Source organism: Heterocephalus glaber, unplaced genomic scaffold (assembly GCF_053883595.1).
Source record: "Heterocephalus glaber isolate CG9 unplaced genomic scaffold, H.glaber_assembly_v1.0 deba00001465, whole genome shotgun sequence".
Classification (NCBI taxonomy): domain Eukaryota; kingdom Metazoa; phylum Chordata; class Mammalia; order Rodentia; family Bathyergidae; genus Heterocephalus; species Heterocephalus glaber.
The window spans coordinates 20,249,642-20,268,262 of record NW_028258312.1 but is presented as its reverse complement, the minus strand read 5'-3'; the positions used below and the strand labels follow the sequence as shown (position 1 = coordinate 20,268,262).

The window sequence follows — 18,621 nt, the reverse complement described above, 5'->3', positions numbered from 1 at the left end:
AAGTATTTGCAGCAGCTTCGAGGCAAATCCCCAGCCCTCTTTCACAAGGCTGCTCCCACACCCTTGGGGAACCATCCTTGTGCTGCTTTCGGGGTGGGGAGGTGGGAGGTGGTGGGTTTGCAAAAGCCAGAACTGGGTACAATCCCCACTCTTCCATGTGTAAGCATATTCTCTACAGTGATGAGCACTGAGGAGTAAGCGAGACAGTACACGAAAAGTGCACAGTGCACAACACGCAAGCAAAGAGGGTTAGTTCCCCTCTCCACGTCACATATTAGTGAAGCAAAGCTGACATAATGTTGTCCATTGTTTTGTGCTATCTTTTTTCTTTAGACATTTACTCTTGTGAACAGGTGGAGAGAGGTGGAAGCTGCACAGACTACAGTGCAGAAACTGAAACCAAAGATGGTGTTTTCGATGTGAGTCAGCTTATGGTTTATATCTAGATGTCTCTCAGGAGCCTCATGCTCTCACAGGCGAGGCTTTTGGAAGAGGACTGGACTTGCGGCCCTATACATGACCCAACACTGGGAGGTGGGGCCCGGTCAGAAGAGGTGGTCCCTGGAGCCGTGACCGGAAATGTCCACTTCCCCTCCTCCTCCCTCTGCTCTCTGCTTTCTGGCCACCATGATGGGAGCAGGAGTAGTTCCCCCACAGCAGGTCCTTCCACCATGCTGCTCCACTTGGAGCTGGCTGAGTATGAATGGAAACCTCTTATAACCATAAGCCGAAATAAACCTCTCCCCCTTTAAGTTGTGGGTGTCGAATATTTGTCTTAGCAATGAGAGAATGACTAAGCCAGGCCACAAGTGGTTTGGGGGAAATAATGAGGGAGAATGGAAGGTAAAACTGTTTCAAAGAATGATCAATGTGATCAAATAGTTAAAAGACGTACTTGGATTCCTAGAAAAGATACAAGTCCCAGTGGTGTAAAGGTGGCAGGTGATGTTAACGTTTGAGCGCCTGCCTTCATCTCTGGCCACTCCTTCTCTGTAAATGGTCTGCTGCCCCCACTGCCCTAATATTCTCATGCTCTTGAATCCATTCCTGGGAGGAATCTTCAGTTTTATAAGCATCTACCCGAGGTCAACCCTCAAAACAGGATCATATCAGCAGCTCCATTCAATCATCCACCAAGACTCCTGAAGCCTGTCAGGTGCTCTAGAGTTACAAGGCTTGAGCCTGGAGATCTCAAAGGGCTACCCAGGGGCCAGAACCAATAAGCTAAGCTAATCCTGTCCCAGAGGCATCTTCTGTACTGATGTCCACAAAATAGCTTCAAGGAAGGTGAAGGACATCTGCTGGAGAATGTGTATATGCTTAAAGATCAACACAGTATTAAAGAGCACTACGGGTTTTCTCAAATTCTTGTTTCTATTTCTAAACGGAAGGACTCCCAGGCATGGTGGTGCTTGCCTGTAATTCCAGAACTTGGGAGGTTTAGGTTGTGAGTTTGAGTTTAGGTCGTGAGTTCTGAGTTCAGGGCCAGTTTGGAATACATAGTGAGACTGTCTCAAAAAAAACACCCCAAAACACACAAAAAATAAGGGCTGTAATATGAGATGTAGGTAAAGGCTAGTAGGCAAATGGGAGATAATGATTCTGTTATTGATAGAAATTTTTTTCTGTTACTTCTGCTCAAAGATACAGTGTAACTTGCAGTGAACGTACTATCCTGGCACTGCTGCTTCCCTGCCACCTCCTTAGCACTATTACTTTGATACTGCAATTGAAAGACTGACTGAAATATACCCCTGATCTAATCACACACCATCCAATTTGTCAGCACCATCACAGGAATGGTGACTCTTTGCTCTCCAGGCTGCCGTTAGAACCACCAGATCTTGACTTTTGGTGAACCATATATCCCTTTGAGAACACAAAAACAACTTCCCCTTTTCATAAGCTAATTGTGCTTAACTTGCCAATTCAATACAAACTTTCCAAGAACTTATTGTACTTCTTATAACTATCCATAGATTCCCCAAGCCTGGAGGGTTGTTTTTTTTCATACCAGGGATCGAACTCAGGACCTTTCACTTGTGAGGCAGGAGTGAAGCCACTGAGCTAAATCCCCAGCCCAAACTGGGAGGTTTTTAAGGGTAATCTCCTGACTTAGGCAATACCAACCAAGTACACAGTATGAAGGTAACTGCTTCCGGATAAAGAGGGGAAGGAGAGGAGAAAGACAAGTTTTAAATGGTAAGTATTATTTTTCCTCAAGCCAGAAAGTATTCAGATAAGGAAAAAGACTATTCAAATGCCAGGACTTGGATGCTTACAACATAAGTTAAATGCACGCAAGTGGGAGATTTGGCTTAATTCCAAATACAAAATATTTCAGCTCCATGGGGGAAGCTAACCATAGGCCTAAATTTCAAAGCATATATGTAACACCACTTTGTATTTTAAAAGGTCCAGTATTTTAATTTCTCAAGAAATTCTCAAACTTCCTAGAAATTGTGATGGTACAAACAGTTTAAATATAGAGGGCTGGCAATGGCTGAGAAATATTTTGGCCCGAATTCTAATGGAGATTTGTTGGTCTTTTTTCAGGGACTCACTCTCAAGTTTAAAACACAGTTATTGAGAACTTGGAAGACACCTCTCTAATTTATAACTATTTTAAGGCACATCAGATTAGGGTCTGAAACTTCCCTATATTATGCTTCTAAATTGTAGGGTAAAGCATTTGTCCTACTCAGCTGAAGACAAAAATCAGAAAAAAATAATGTGTGTGTGTGTGTGTGTGTGTGTGTCTGTGTGTATATGTGTAGAGGACTTATTTTATGTCCATGTATTCAAAATCTCAAATAGTAGTTACTAACCTCTTCAATTAAACAACTTTTTTTTTTGAGATAGGGTCTTAGGTAGCTCAGTCATTCGGGCTGGCCTCCAATTTACTATATAGCCAAGGCTGGCCTTAGGTTCATGGTGATCCTCCTGCCTGAGCCACCTGAGTGCTGGGAGCACAGGTGTGTACTACCATGCCTGGTTTTAAGCAACACTGGTTAGGAAGTACAGAATAAAAACTGTCTAGTGAAAACTCAAGCCTGTAGAGAAATGCTTCATAATGTCAAAAGAGGGATCTGAACTCAAATCACTTTTTAGTTGAGATAATCTGCTAACCAGGGTGGGGGGTTTGGAAGTTTGGAAATTCTTAACTTGTAAGGTTCTTCTTTTCCATAAATAGGCCTTAAAACCTTATGTTAAAAATATGACCAGAGGGTTGGGGATTTAGCTCAGTGGTTCCACTGCCTGCCTTGCAAGCACAAGGTCCCAAGTTTGATCCCCGGAACAACAACAACAACAACAAAAACAAATATATATATATATATACCAGAAAATTGGTTTGGAATTTCCTCAAAATTACTATATGACCCAGCAATTCCATTCCTACAAATATACCAAGAATTGAAAACAGAGTCCAAACAAAACATATATATGAGTGTTCACAGCAGCATGACTTATAATAGAAAGTAAAAACAACCCAAACACTTTCAACAGATGACTAAACAAAATGTTGTATAGTCACACAATAGACTATTCAGCAACAAAAAGTAATGGAGAACTGATGCGTACCACAACATGCTAGGTGAATCCTGAGAACATGCTAGGTGAAAGAAGTCAGACACAAAAAGCCACATATGGTATGATGCCCCTTCTCCGGAAAGTCCAGAAAAGCAAATACATAGAAATACAAAGTTGATCAGTGGATGTCAGAGGCTGAGCAGAAGAGGAAATAGTAAGTAAGTACAGAACGGGTGAGGGTTTCTCTCTGGAGTTACAAAGAAGGCTTTGGAATTAAGTAGTGGTGATGTTTGCACAACACCGTGAATGTACCGGAAGTCACTAAACTGCATACTTTAAAGCAGTTGCAATGGCGAATTTTACGTGAATTTTACCTTAATGAAAAATGTGGCCAGAATTCTTATTCATTTTATTTATTACAGTTCTGGTGAAGAAAGAAATTAGTGAAACCAGTTTTTGCAGAAATCAAAACCTGGATATTATCATAGGCACTCAGTCTTAGAACTCACACAACCTCTGCATTTCATTAAGCTGTGCCTCACTGGAGTGGGAAATTACTCAGTCATCTGGGGAGTTACGAATACTCTCATAAGCATACATTTACAATTCTGGAAAACCTACACTCAAAAAAATGGAGGACTAAATTTAGTTTATCTAAAATTTTTCAGATCTAACATTACACAAATTTTTAAATGCAAAACTAAAATTACTGTTTACCAATATGATATAGAGGATTTACAGTAAGGCTTGGTTAATAGAAGAAAGGCCTTAGAAATTCTAGCTTCAGAATCAAGGTTGTAGATGTGAAGTTCTGTGTACTGTCCAATAACATACCATGCCTCAGAATTTCAGAGTAGCACTGCGAAGACAGCCACTTGGACAGCAAACAGTGCATTCTTCCGCGAACAAGAGATACAAGACAAAAATCAGATCAAGGCTTCCCTCGGAATGGGCTTTGCTGTTCTTCCCAGTGAGAAGCTGCAAACACAGTGTATGGGCCTGAACTGCATTTGGCTGACATGATAGCTTTAAAAATTTTTAGTGAGTTGCAATTCTTAAAATTAGATAAATTTTAAATGAAAACATAGCCTGTAGCCTTTGGGAAAACAGGGAAATGTGGCACCGTGGCAGTTTTGCCAGTCAGTTGGGGTTTGAGTTTGTAACCCTTGTTCTTTAACTGAGGCTTTAATTCAGATAAATACACAGAATTATAATTCTCAATTGAGTAGTAAGAACTTACATCAATCAGAAAATACCAAGTGATATTTGCTAGCTATTCCTAATTGCTAGCCATATATTCCCAGTTATTTCCTAAGTTAGGAAAATGGATTGCCATCGTAAATATAGAAACAAAAGTGACTGAGGGTCTACAAGGTTAACTATAATTTATTGAGAAAATCTATTTAAAGAGAAGAACACATTCCCTGGACTTCAATGACATAAGATCCCACTGTATTTTTCCTTTATGGGAGGTACTAGTTCAATAACCTTGATTCATATGTTAAATAAAAACAAATGACATAATTTTTCCTTAATTTAAATATAGCCCTTAAGATCTAAAAACATTTTAGTTAGCCTGCTTTTGACCTGAACTAAGCAGCTATAAGAAAAAAAAAATAGGTTACAACACATTAAATATCCTCCCTCTGCCACCTTACATTTTTTGGTGCTAAAACATATGCTCTGCCACCTGCAGATGAAAGTCACACACTGAGAGTATATATCTGACAAGAATTACTAGTTTCAAGCATGCCTAGTGATTTTGGACAGTAGCACTTAAGCAACCTTCAATCTGGCAGTTTTATCACTGCACATTTTCTAAAGTATTCTATAAAGTTGTACAATTTGGGGGGATCTGACCTTTGAGAGAAAACAAAATAAGGTTAAACAAAAAGGAACTCACAGTAGCATTATGGTCCAACTGGATCTTTTTTCTGGATCACATACATGCATTTTACCCCTATTTATTTTATATCCCAATGCCAAACCACTAGGGGTGATTTGGATTCTTTTTCATTTCCAAACAAAGTAAAATTCTCTGTTGTAATACCCAGACACTTCTAATTCTAGGGGATATCTGTCATAGGAGTTAGAAATTATTGCAGCTCCATAATGATTTTATATTCTTATTTTTATATTTGCTTTATCCTCATTTAATTTTCCATTTTATCCTGTATTAATTTATTTAACTTTTCATGTTGCTCCAGATAGGGTTTGAGGCATCCAAAAATGAACTCAGACAGTACTTTCTATGAGGGCAAATGCAGAAGTTGGTGAATCTTCTTTGCCAAACAGCTACCAAAGTAGACAAAGTTGTCAAGTACAACCATTTCAGCACTGGAGGTCAAGCAAAGGCAAACGGCAAGTGAGAAGTGTTTACTGCTGAAAATCTGCAGCAGAACAGGTAAGAATTCTGGCAATCTGTGGTGGGCAGCTCAGCAGGCACAGCAGTGCTTCCAGGGTGGGACTGTCTGTGAAACCATGTGGCTTTTCCAGGTGCGTCCCATCATGCCCAGTGCTCCAAATCTACTTCTTCACGGGCGATTTTTAAACTCATTGCAATGATAGAATAAACTACATGAAATAATATAAGCTACCTAAAATTGCCATGTTACTTATGAGGGACTGACTTTAGATTTTTAAAAATTACATTAATCTTTAGTTTGAACCTTCCTCCTCCTCCTCATTTTAAGTTAATTCCACACAGGGTAACTGTTTATAATGTGTGTCACTGGGGAGCATTAAGATTCCACCCTTCAGAATTTTTATGGGGCATAAAATTTCAGGTAAAATTGCTGGTATGGAGGCCTACCCACATGAGCTATGGCTTATGGCTCCATATATTCTCCTGGTCACCTGCAACCATTTACTCAGGAGAATATTCCTTTTTAGGTTTTCCCCGAATGTGACTTTAAAGATACACCACGATAAGTACATTATTCAGTCTTTATGGTTCTCTACTCCATTAGTCATAGCACTGCATCACAGTTACACCAACTATAGAGGGTAAAATCATCTTACATATTAATTTCCCATATGGCACATCAGATTCCTGCATCAAGACCCCCTGTTCTAAATCAAAAAGTTAAGTTCTTACCTTATATAACTATAACACTCCATTAACTATAAAGAAATTCCATTCCTCCCCTAATGAATTTTTACTGTCTATAAAAGTGAACCAAGAAGATTTTACTCTACTTATGTGATATTGTGATCACATTTGTTTACTCTGAAAATGAGAGAAATCTAAAAATACTCTTATTTCTAAAATGTGTGTATTATATGTGCAAAAGAATATTCCAGAGAAAAGTACAAATGTGAGAATAGGAAAAAGTAGTACATAAGTAGTTCAGCACTTATGGATAGAACTTAAGTAAAAACTATAGCTCACCATTTTAAAAATGTACCTTAAGTCTTTTATTAACTGCAAATTTATCACAAATATGGAACTGTGTCCAGTTGCAATCCCCTCAAGTCATCTTGTTAAATTTTGTCATAACATGTGTTGCTGTAGTTCTACACTTTTACCTTTGCACTTTGTAGTGTGTAGTAGAGCAACATAATTAACCACTAGTAGGTAGTGTTTACGTTAGTTCTCAAAAGGTTAAGAAGCTGATTATAGCTAAAATCAGCTTTGCCTGAGGCTTCAGGGGCTCTGTGTAATCAAATTAGACAAGCAGGGCACAGTGTCACCTAACACAAACCCATGGCACTTTCTTCTTTGCTCTGACTCCCCTCGTTTATTAGGGAATGACTTATGCTTTTCCCAGATAATTTATAAAGGCTTCTTTCTAATTGTCTAACTTCATAAGATGTCTACTTGTTTAAAAATAATGAGAACACATAGAAATTTTTTTGAAAAACGTTCTAAACATCTTACTTATGAAAAGAAGAAAGTTACATGTGAAGACAGTGAGATGTTTTAAAGAAAGCTTTTTTGCAAAAGCTAGGTGACATTATGATGTACTCATATTATGGAAAATTTCTAGCTTTAGACAGACTCTCAGTTTTATTTTACAGAAAACTGTGATGGTTTATCTGTTTATATGAGAGCTCAGAGAATTTTGTAAAGATGATAGATAACACATTAGCACTTCTAAGAAACTATGAGAGCCCACTTTGCTTATTTATAAGTTCATCCCTTCTCCGTCTCTACTCTTGGAAGCCAGGCAAGGCTAAGTGTACAATGGACATAACTTAAGAAGGTGGTTTAATAAGGTGGGGAGAAGGGTGAACCAGCTCTACTTCAGACTCTCTTTCAGTGGGATGCAGTAATAGTACTAATCAAGTGCAAGCCTTGCTACTCTGAGTCTAAAAGGAACAGGAAGCATCAACATTAGAGGGATATTAAAAAAGAAGAGCAAAGGCAAAGAAGTACAAGATAACTTAAAAACCTCTATAAAAACAATAAGTAACATTTGTTACATTCTTATTTTCTTATACTTGACTTTGAACTTTTGGTTCAAATTCTACACAATTTTTACTTTGCTTGAAATACAGAAGCAAAACAAATGTGAACATCCTACAAATGAGTAATCAAGAGAAATGAGTTTTGCTAACGATTTATTCTGGCAATAAAATAAAAACTTGTTATTTTAATTGATTTAAGTCATAAAGAGTTCCTGGAGAAGTCAAATCTTGGTATTTGCACAGTCAGACAATTTCTGCTAATCCAGCAGTACTTAACAAACTCACATGTGGTTAGCTTGTCTTGCCATATCTGTATATCACATCTCTGTGCTGCAAGCTGTGCAAAAAAAAAAAATCAATATGCCAATTTTAACAAAAGGACAGGAAACATGATGTTCGCCTATATTTTCAATGAACCTCAAATGACTGTTGTTCATACCCAGTACAATTTGTGGCAGAGAAATGTATTCTCCAATGAAAAAAACCTACAATAGAATGAATTATATAAATTCAGAGCTGAAGTTCTGCCTTATTCCATAATAACAATTTATTTAGAAGACTGACATTCTGATTCAATGTGAACAGTATAATCAGCCATTCAGAAGGCATATTTTTTTTCTTGATGAAGGCTAAAGTATTATCTTTAGAATGAAGAAGTGTATACTATTTGTGATAATACTCTGATATATGTATTTCATTTAGGTTTTGGAGATTTTTTTTAATTTCTCTTCTTCATGTGAAACATATGAGACAGTATCTATTGAATAAATGCTTTAAATTATAACACTAAGAAAAAAACCCCCCAGTAGATCCTGAAATCCTGAGCACCACTGCACTGGTGAATTGGCTAGATTTTTACATCTTCTTTTACTGCTGCAGAAGTGCATAATGTGTGGAAGTAGATTAGAGTGAAAATGCTAAGAATGAGGTAGGAGTGGTCAAGACCAATAGGTCAGCACAGAGCAGTACCACTTCTGCCTTCTCAACTCAGTGGTGTGGAACTAAGTGTGGCAAAACAGTCAGTAAGTTGGACTTCAGCCAAAAGATGCAGGACTATTGCCACAGTTGCCTTTTTTTTTTTTTTAGTAAAGAGAGCTTTGGAATCTTGAAAAGGGCCATACACATAAAAAGTAAGAAAGCTAAACAATACCACATATAGAGAGGAATGCACTTATACATTTAAAGAATTCTTTGGTAATTTTTCTTGATTCCAGTAAGTAGTGGTAAATGGATTAATGACAGCTGAGGAGAATTTGTCACTGATCAGTGTTGAAGATATAAACTGTTATATAAAATGCTCAGAGAACAGCACTTGTTCTGAATTTTCTATTAATGTGTCATTTATAAGACAAATTTCATTCATAGATTAATGTACCATTTGAAAGAAGATAGACATAAAATCCCAATCAGAAAATAACAATGTAATGACTTTAAGTGTTCAATAATATTACTGTTGCTATAAATGATCATTTCAGTATAATTCATACTCTTATTTCAAAGTAGAATATGGTTCAAAACAGTTATAAGAACATGCCTCAGAATAGTGATAAGAAATTTTTGTATAAATATCAAGGAAACTCAGGAGAACACAGCTTGGAGATAAAAATGCAACAAGACATACAAATTGTACTTTAATTGTATATTAAAGTAGGTTCTTTAAAGTTTGCAATGAAATTAATAGTCATATATAATCCTCAGTTAGCTGTATGACCCTCGTATAAAATGTATTCCCAGAAAATTGAAGACAACATTTAAAAAAAATGTTTAATTATCCTAGCAACAACAGAGAAGTGGCTCTCCATTTTATTTCTTGGGGTGGTTTATTATTGAGAAAAAGGATGTAAACATATTACTGGCATTAGGTTAAATGGCAATTCATGCAGATTTAATATTTGCTAGAGTTTCTCTCATCTCTCTACAGGGTCTTTGGGAGTACCTTTTCCTTCACCAGAAATCATCTATTAAGGAGACTTCCCAATTTTATTTCCAAAAAAATAAAACCTACTGATTTTCTCCTGGTCTCTGTTCTTGAAACCAGATGCTTCACTCTTGGATGCCATCACTGGAAGGCTATCACTGAACGTTATGGATGTCTAGCATTTCTTTCATCTCAATAAGGTGGGGGTCTACCTTCACTTTCACCAGCACTACTTCATTTCTGCAACCTCAGTCTTCTCTTTACTTCTTGTCTACCCACACAGGGATTTCTCAAGATTCCTCCAGAGCTTTTATATGACTCAAAATGTCAAAAAAATACTTTACAAAATTATCCTGAATTTTCTACTAGGGCTGTTATCTGCAGGCCAAAACAAGCCAGCTGTTGGGGGTAGAAATACTTGATCTCTTTGAGCTGTTTGGCTGTAGAATGAAGGCACTAGAAGAGACTCTCAGAGCTGGAAAGGATCTTAAATATCTAATATTTAAGATGACGAGAGACCCAGAGAAGTTCAACAATTGGCCCAAAGCGATGGAACAGTTAGTGACTCTCCTATTTCCATACTCACATTGGGCTCTCATAGTCTCCTACAATTAATATGCTCCTCAAAAAGGATTGCAGAATTTTCAGTTAAGATACTTCCTTTAGATGAAATTTCTACCACTTGTAATAAACATGTTTCTTGTTTCTATTGTTCAAAATTTCTGTGGACTTTTCTAACACATCTCAACAAGATTCCTGGGTCTTCTCTGATTCTCCCTTTCTTGTCCACTGAAAGATATGCATGAATGCTATCTTACTCATAAGCTGCTGTGATCACATATTTCCTTGAAAAAATGACTTAAGTATCCTTTTTTGTTGATTATTAAATTCTAAATGAATACTATATTTTGTGCCTCCTTTTGTGTTTGTATTTTTTTTTTAACTTTTATTAGTACATGTTTGCAGTACATAATGATTGCATTCACTGCAGGGAATTGGTACATGTACATAAGTATCTTCTCTAAGTCAAGCTGAGTGGTTCAAAATGTCCATTTACTATCTCTGAAAAGCAAAATTTTATCTCTCTTTTTCTTATCTGTTTTGTTCCCTTTAAGTAATACAGATAAAAAACTTATGATTTCTATTTACAGCACCCTGAAAATTAATTTAGAGTTCCATTAAAAAAAGTCTTCCTTTCTCATTTTCTTTATGCTTAACTTTTCTGAGTGTTTCAAAGTAGGTTCCTTTCTCTCCCATCCTTCAGACCAGAAGAGAGGTACAACATTTTCTTCTTTCCCCTTATGTACTAAGGCCATCATAACTTTTTGTTTTCGAATCCCTCCCGGACACCCATTTATGAGGTCTTTGTAAAACCAATCTAATTACTGGACTGTAGTCAACAGCTACATATTGCTATCACTCAATTCTCAATTCTGTTTTCTCATATCTTTTAACTAAGAAATATAGAACCCTAGACTTGAAGGAGATATTAAAGATTCTTTCATCTACCAAATGTAAGAATTCCCTATATTAACTTCTTAAAAAGTGGTTTGGGTGTTTAGCTCAGTGGTACAGTGCTTGCCTAGCATGCACGAGGCTCTTAGTTCAATCCTTACTACCAAGAACAAAAAAGAGAATGTTCTTGAAAGCTTCAAAAGATGGACAGCTTGGAAGTTTACAATGAAGCCCATTTCATTTATACAAGAATTTGTTGTGGCTTCTGTCTAGATATCCACCCCACCACCACCCTGAAGCCTCATATGGTCATAGGTGCGGCTTTGTGTGTGGGATGTGTGATTATGGGTGTGTGATTACTAAATTAGTCCACTGATTGGTTTGGCAAAGTTCTGAGTGTGGACAATGGGAAGGCCCACCCTGGGTGTAAGTGCTGCCTGCCCTAAGGGCGTGTAGCCTGGATAGAAGAGGCAGAAAGAGGGCTGCTGTGGTTGTCACTTACTCTTTCTTCACGACTCTGCTGCTTTGTTGCCTCTGTCCACCATGAGCTGTTTCTCCTCTGTGATGCCCCTCCGCCATGCCACCCTGCTTTGGAGCCAGCCAAATATGAATCTAAACCCCCACAAACTGTGAGTAAAATAAACCTTTCCTCCTTTAATTCTGGGTGTCAGGTATTTTGTCTTGGTAACGAGAAAAATAACTAAGACGCAATTCATTCATCATATTGAGTCTATTTAATTTCCATAATCAGCACTCAAAATCTTTGTCATAATGTCTACTGAGAACCTCATTTGGTCTGGGGTTGGGGAGAGCTAAACCATTAAGTAGGTCTCTTGTGAGTTCTTTTGGTGCCATATTTAAGATGCGGATGCCATCTATTAGAGGTCAAGAGCTACTTCTTTCCAATGGTACTGAATGTCTACCATCAACTGTACCAAATAATTCAATGAAAATAATTTTATAATTTTAATGAGCCCATTAAAAGAAAAAAATGAAAGTCTTCAACTGGTGATACTTCTGTGGTTCTTAAGAAATAGGCTTATCTAATATTTAATTTAATTTAATTTAATTTTATTTTATTTTTGGTACCTGGGATTGAACTCACGACCTTGTGCTTGCAAGGCAGGCACGTGGTGCCACTGAGCTAAATCCCCGGCTCTTATTTTAATACCTTGTCACAATGCAGTTATTTAGTTAAGCATCTAGAACAACCTCAAATATTAATATATTAATTTTCATATGGTCAGAAAACTACATATACATGTTTTTATTTTTCTTAAAAGAGAAAAGCATGTGTTTCCCCAGAAGTACATGTCAAGTATTTCAATTTGAGAATCTATGTTTTGAATTTCCTCCATTTTACTTCATGATTTACAGGACTAAATACCACACATATAATTTTATCTTTCATTTTTGGATGCAATCTTATCTATATGCACATAGTATATTTTTGAACATAAACATAATAAACATAATGAGAACATATTGAGAACTCTTAAATTTAATATTAACATACTCCAAGGCCTGGTGGTAAAAGGCATAATTTTGGAAGAAGTAAATAAATAAGTAATAAATATGGCCTATTTCAATGGCAAATCTTGAAATAAGCGAAAATGCTAACTCTCAACTGGCTTAACTTTAAGATCTGTTTAAAGGGTGTTTTTAACTTTATAGGTTTGGAATAGGGGAAGGCAGAAAGCAGAGGGGCGGGACCCACGGAGGCAGCTCTGGGAGATGAATTGGTGTTTGAGTGAAGCGGCTGGTTACAGGAATAGCTGGAAACCCTAAGTGTTACAGGCTTTGAAGTCAGTTCAGCTTTGATGTCTTACTCTCACAGTTAATCATAAGACAGTATGGAAGGTGAAAAAATAAGACTTTCCAATTCTGTCCTTGGTGCCATTGCTGAAGAAACTAGCATGAAAAAAGACCAATGTCTGTGTGAACTTTAAGTGCAGCACTGGTCTGTTCTTTATTTTTAAAAATTCTTTAAATACTGATGCACTAATAAAAATTCTTAGTTTGGGATAAACATAGGGATATGCAGAAAGAGTCTTAAATGATTCAGTTGAATACTGTACATCAATCAGTAAGGACACAGACTGATGCTGACTTGTGTTTGTTACTATGTTAGGTATTATTGCGATTGAGTTATGCAGATACAGTCCTCAACCTTGAGGACTTATTAGCTTAGTGCAGGCAGTTAAAACTTTACAAGAAAGAGCCACTGACACCACCTAGTCCAAGACTGATGTCCAGAAAAGCTGGCTTGTCTTAAAAAACAGAAGATCTAACTGCCAACCACGCATGTGAATAAACTACAACCAATTGACAATACACAGAAATGTAAAACATCTTGTGAGTTCTTGGCTAATAGAAAAATTATGGAAATTTCATGTTTAGATAGAGTATTATTTCCCTAACTTGTCATTTTTGTAAAACTTTTATGCATTTTGACATATACAGAAACTGCCAGCACTATTAAAATATCCCCTTGCCCTTTCTCTTTGTGTATCGGGGACCTAACCCAGGGCCCAGTGCAGGCTAGGTTAGCGCTCTAACACCAAGCTATACCTCTGACATTCTAGCCTTTCTTTATATCAATTTACTTTATCTCTCACTTACTTTGCTCAGTTTCAAGTCATAATAAAGCGGATTTAGTCCATAAATAGATTTCACGTGTTATTCATCTTTTTCTAAGACATATTAGAAAAAACAAAGACCTATTAAAAAAAAACCAGTTCACCTGTACACCACCTGTGGTATGTGTATAAAATACTGAGCGATGGAGCACTTGGGAAGAATACATCATACTCACTTCTTGTAGTAATTAAATGATAACTATGGGTTCTATATCTGTGCTCTTCAACTCAAGTGTTCACGTGTCTAGAGCCTTAAGATAACTTGAATTTTAAATATTTTTTTCTTTGGTGTTGCATAGTTTGATGTTTGCCATCTTAAAACTTTGTTCAGCTACTGTGATTTGTCCCAATTTATGTTTTGGATAACAATTTGTAGTTTAAAAACAAAACAAAACAAAGCACTGCCGGGAGTGGTGGTACAAGTCAGTACTTCCATTACCCCGGAGGTGAGGCAGGATTCTGTGTTCGAGGTGATCCTGGGCAAATTCGAGAGACCCTGTCTCAAAATAAAAAGAGCGGGGATTGTAGCAGTGGTAGAGCACACTAAGTTCAATCCCTAGGGGTTCAAAACAAAACAAAACTATAATAATCACAATAGCCTGAGACTGAGATAATAATAAAAGAATTGAAAGGGAATATGTTTCCTTTTGATTATTTCTCACTAGTGCTATCTTACTGCCTATTCAAAAAGAACATTTTTTTCTCATTTATTCTAGATAGAAACTAAAGAAACAATCATATATGTGAGACTTCAATGGGAAAAGGAAAAAATGATTAAAGTTATAGAGCATTCCTCTTGTTGATGTGTTGGTATCACATTATAAGATGTGGAAAAAGCCAATCCAGTTTCTAGAAGAGAAGGGTTAAAGACACCTCAGGAAAACAAAAAGTTATTCCTCGGTTACATTCTTATACATTAAGTGCATTGGAGTTGGCTGTAAACATAAACAAAAGCCACTGTTGGGCAATTAAATTTGAAGAAGTAGCCCATAAAAAGTGGAATATTTAGTATGTATTAGAATCAGTTACACAACATCTGATTTAATGGTTAGATTTTAAGCACTCCTCTTATAATACATGTTAAATGTTCTCAACAAATCATATTCAGTAATGTAGCAAAATGACAATTTCAATGTAGTCTCAGGCTGGTAGGACAAGAACATTAAGGCAAATTAAAGTGTAATCTTTCATTTACATTAAAAGGTTGAAAATCTGCAGGCATTAGTAACAGGAACTTCAAAATGAATCTGCCTTTCCCAAAGTCATCTCACTAGACAGAAAAGAGGAACTTGGCATGTGACCAATAAATTATGAGAGTCACACCTCAGGGTTAAAGGGCACTGATGACTCCAACAAATCTCACCAGTGGAGGCAACAGATTAAGCTGGGGGATAGGATGCCCTACAACCTTAACCTGTTAATACCTTTAAATTCTTAAGGGCGACCTTTAGTCTGCTCTCTTATATTAGTTGTTAGTTACACTAATTACAGCTTAACTGGTATTGTTGGTACCAGTTCACCTCAAAAAAAGACAGACAGAGAAAGGTTATCTCTAATAGCTTCAAATAACTTCAGACAAATTCTGTTGTGCACATCAGGAGCACTTACCTCCAATTTTGAATGGGTCTTGTATGGACATCAAAGGAAAGACGCTAAAAGCAATGTGTGTTTGTGGATTTTATAAAGCATTTCATAAAGGAAGTGTAAAAGTAAGAACTAACTCCTGTGACTATAACTTTAGAACGGTTTTTTAAAAAAGGTAATACATTTTATCTTTTATGTTTATTTTCAATCTATAGGGGCCAGTGATTTTAAACACAAGGAGCTAGTTATATTTCAAGCAATATTAAAATATTTAGCCCATGAAATCTCTTCAAAATTTATGGTTTTTAGAATGGGATACTGAAAATTCTATCACACTCTTTTAGAACTGTTTTAAATTCAACATTTACATTATGTTAACCCACGACTGGAGTTGGGCAAAGGATTCCAACGCCCATTTACAAAGATTCGAATACCATCTGTAAAGCTGCGGTAAATTACCCCGTAGCATTAATCTTTAAACAAGGCACTAAATCAGAACAGAAACATACCAAAGAGATTGAGAGCAAGAGTCATAACTGAATTATCAAGATTAATGTAAACTCTTTACATATAACAACTGCAGGTTTTCAGCATCGTGTTATTTTTGCTTTGAATGAAACAAAGTTTCTTCTAAATTTTAAAAATAAAGTACTAATATGTAAATAATATGGGGCGTTTTTGTGTGCATAAAAACCCGAAAACAATGGCTGAATGGAATTTATTACTCTAATGGTATTCCCAGTTAAGAAATAGAATTATGAAAATCTGATTTTTACAAAACTGATACATTAGGAACTAATTACTGTATTAACATTATAAAAAGAAACTGTGCTTTACAAAAGGGAATCCTTAAGTCAACTCTAGTATTTTTAAAGATACTGACCAACAGAAATTTGACTTGTGAAACCCTGGGAAAACGAAGACGTATAATGCTTAATTAGGGCACTGTGTGTCATCAGATCCAAGACTTGCTGATTTTAAGATTCATCATTACTTATTTGCCATTTAGAAAAAAAACCACTGCAAATTAAAGGTATAACATAATGTTTTCATGTCACACTGGCTGAAAGATGTATCCAGACTTTGGCTAATTAAGATTGTCCTGTACTCGATGATACTCAATATTTTATAATCAATTGGCATGTCCATCAATATATCTAAATGGATAATTATCCATTGTTTTGGGGTGAGCAATCTGATTTTGAAACATAATCACTGGGTGCTATTAAGTGATCTTATTGTACATAAAGTATTAATCTATGTTTTCTATCTTTTCTGAGGATAGAAGATGAGGAACAGTAGCTGATAGAGTAATTTTGATTAACTTAAAAAATTTATTAATTTTTTAATATCTCTATTTTTTCTAAAAGAGATTTAAGGCAGAGTCCAAAAAAATCATATCTGATGAAATAATATGGAAAATGAAAACTAGAAGATAAGAATTATAGAAAAAGAAATAAAATATGAAGATAGTAAGAACCTACATAATAACAAATAGGCTAAGGATTTCTATTTTTATTAAAATTTACAAATAAAACAAATATATTTATTGGTGAAATTTTAAGGATTATTTTGCTAGAAGCAAAAGAACAAATGACAAATAAAAGTACCTTGCTAATCCTGAAGACTCTCTATAAAACTGATTATTATACATTGGAGCCTCGAGTTATGACTGGCCTGACATATGAACAAGTTGGGTTACCAGCAGAATTTTAGTTGTAACTTACATATAAAATCTTGAGTTACGACCTGAATGCTGGCCACCTGTGCTTCCAGATGGCCTCAGATAAAGATTTAACACTTAAAGAGTTCTGGAAGAACATTACAACATCCCTTCCTGTGTGGGGTTAACTGAGAAATCCTGGGCCAGAGTCTTTCTAAGGACACTGAGATCTGCCTGGAAGAAAATGTGGCCTAAAATTATACAGGAGAGAGACTCTGGAGGCAGTTGACCAACTTGAGTTACAACCACCCCTAGTGAACGAATTGAGTTTGTAAGTCAAGGGTCTACTGTATTCTACCATTATTTCTTTTTTGTTTTCTACCATTATTTCTTAAAAGATAGTTACCAAATGAAAGTATGATCTAGAGAGACAGTAAATACCAGGACACTCAAATATATCAGTGGCTCTCCCTTGAATTTCTATATGCTTACAGGTCAAAACTGGTCTATGGTACAGATTCCATTAAGTCATCTCGGGATACTGGTGGGTCGATCAGTGGGCTCCCCCTCAGGGTTGCAGATACTTCCAGAAATGAATACTTCTGCAGGCTGGCCCTCAACAGAGAAGGCCTCAGGATTCACATGATAAAAAACAAGCACAGCAAAAATGACCAAGGCCACTGAGCTAATATTTAGATCTACTTCAGAATCATAGACTTCTATACCAGATGGCTGATAAATCAGTTTCAGTAGTTGTAAATGTATATTCTACCTCAAGTTGAGTTACAAATAACTTCAAAAAGAAATCTAAGAGTTCTCAGGGGTTTAGCTTTTGTTTTCTAAATATTCTTACTAAATTCCAACACAGTTAACTTTTAGAAACCTTAAGCTATTAGGCTATGCACCATTGGGCTGTTATGTCTGTCGCAGGGATCTGCAAAGGCAAATGTCCAGTGGAATGCATTAAACATGAGCCCACCACCTTGAGCAGACGTCTCAAAGTTATTCACCTAACACATTATACATATTTCATTATACATTTTGGGGATTTTCAGAAGCAACAGATATTCATGAGAAATAGTTTTATCATGAATAATAAAGACAATGTAATATATATACACAATGGTGTATTATTCAGCGATAAAGAAGAACAGAACCTTATCATTTGCAGCAAAATGGATGGAAATGGAGAACATCATGTCAAGTGAAATAAACCAGACACAGAAAGACAAGTACTGTACACATGTGGCTCATATGTGGAAGCTAAGAAAAGTTGACATGAAAGTAGAATAGTTGTTATTACTGCTTGAAAAGGAGTAGCAGAGAGGGAGGCTGTAAAAAATGAGGTTGGTTTTGATCAATGCATGCTATATGCATGCTAGGGAAATATCAAATTAAGCCCAATTAATATGTACTAGTAA

The 18,621-nt window shown here is 36.3% G+C and overlaps 1 protein-coding gene across 10 annotated transcripts in view; it reads right to left on the bottom strand.

Annotated features, from left to right (window-relative positions):
- Arb2a (ARB2 cotranscriptional regulator A) overlaps nt 1-18,621 on the bottom strand; it is a 437,422-nt gene that overhangs the window by 94,680 nt on the left and 324,121 nt on the right. Inside the window, exon 11 of one of the 10 annotated variants that reach the window (XM_013071103.3) lies at nt 8,227-8,278. The exons of the other annotated variants lie outside the window; for them this stretch is intronic. Within the exon in view, the coding sequence (XP_012926557.1) occupies nt 8,259-8,278 (20 nt within the window). The 3' untranslated portion in view covers nt 8,227-8,258. The remainder of the gene's footprint in view (nt 1-8,226; nt 8,279-18,621) is intronic. 10 annotated transcript variants of the gene reach the window in all.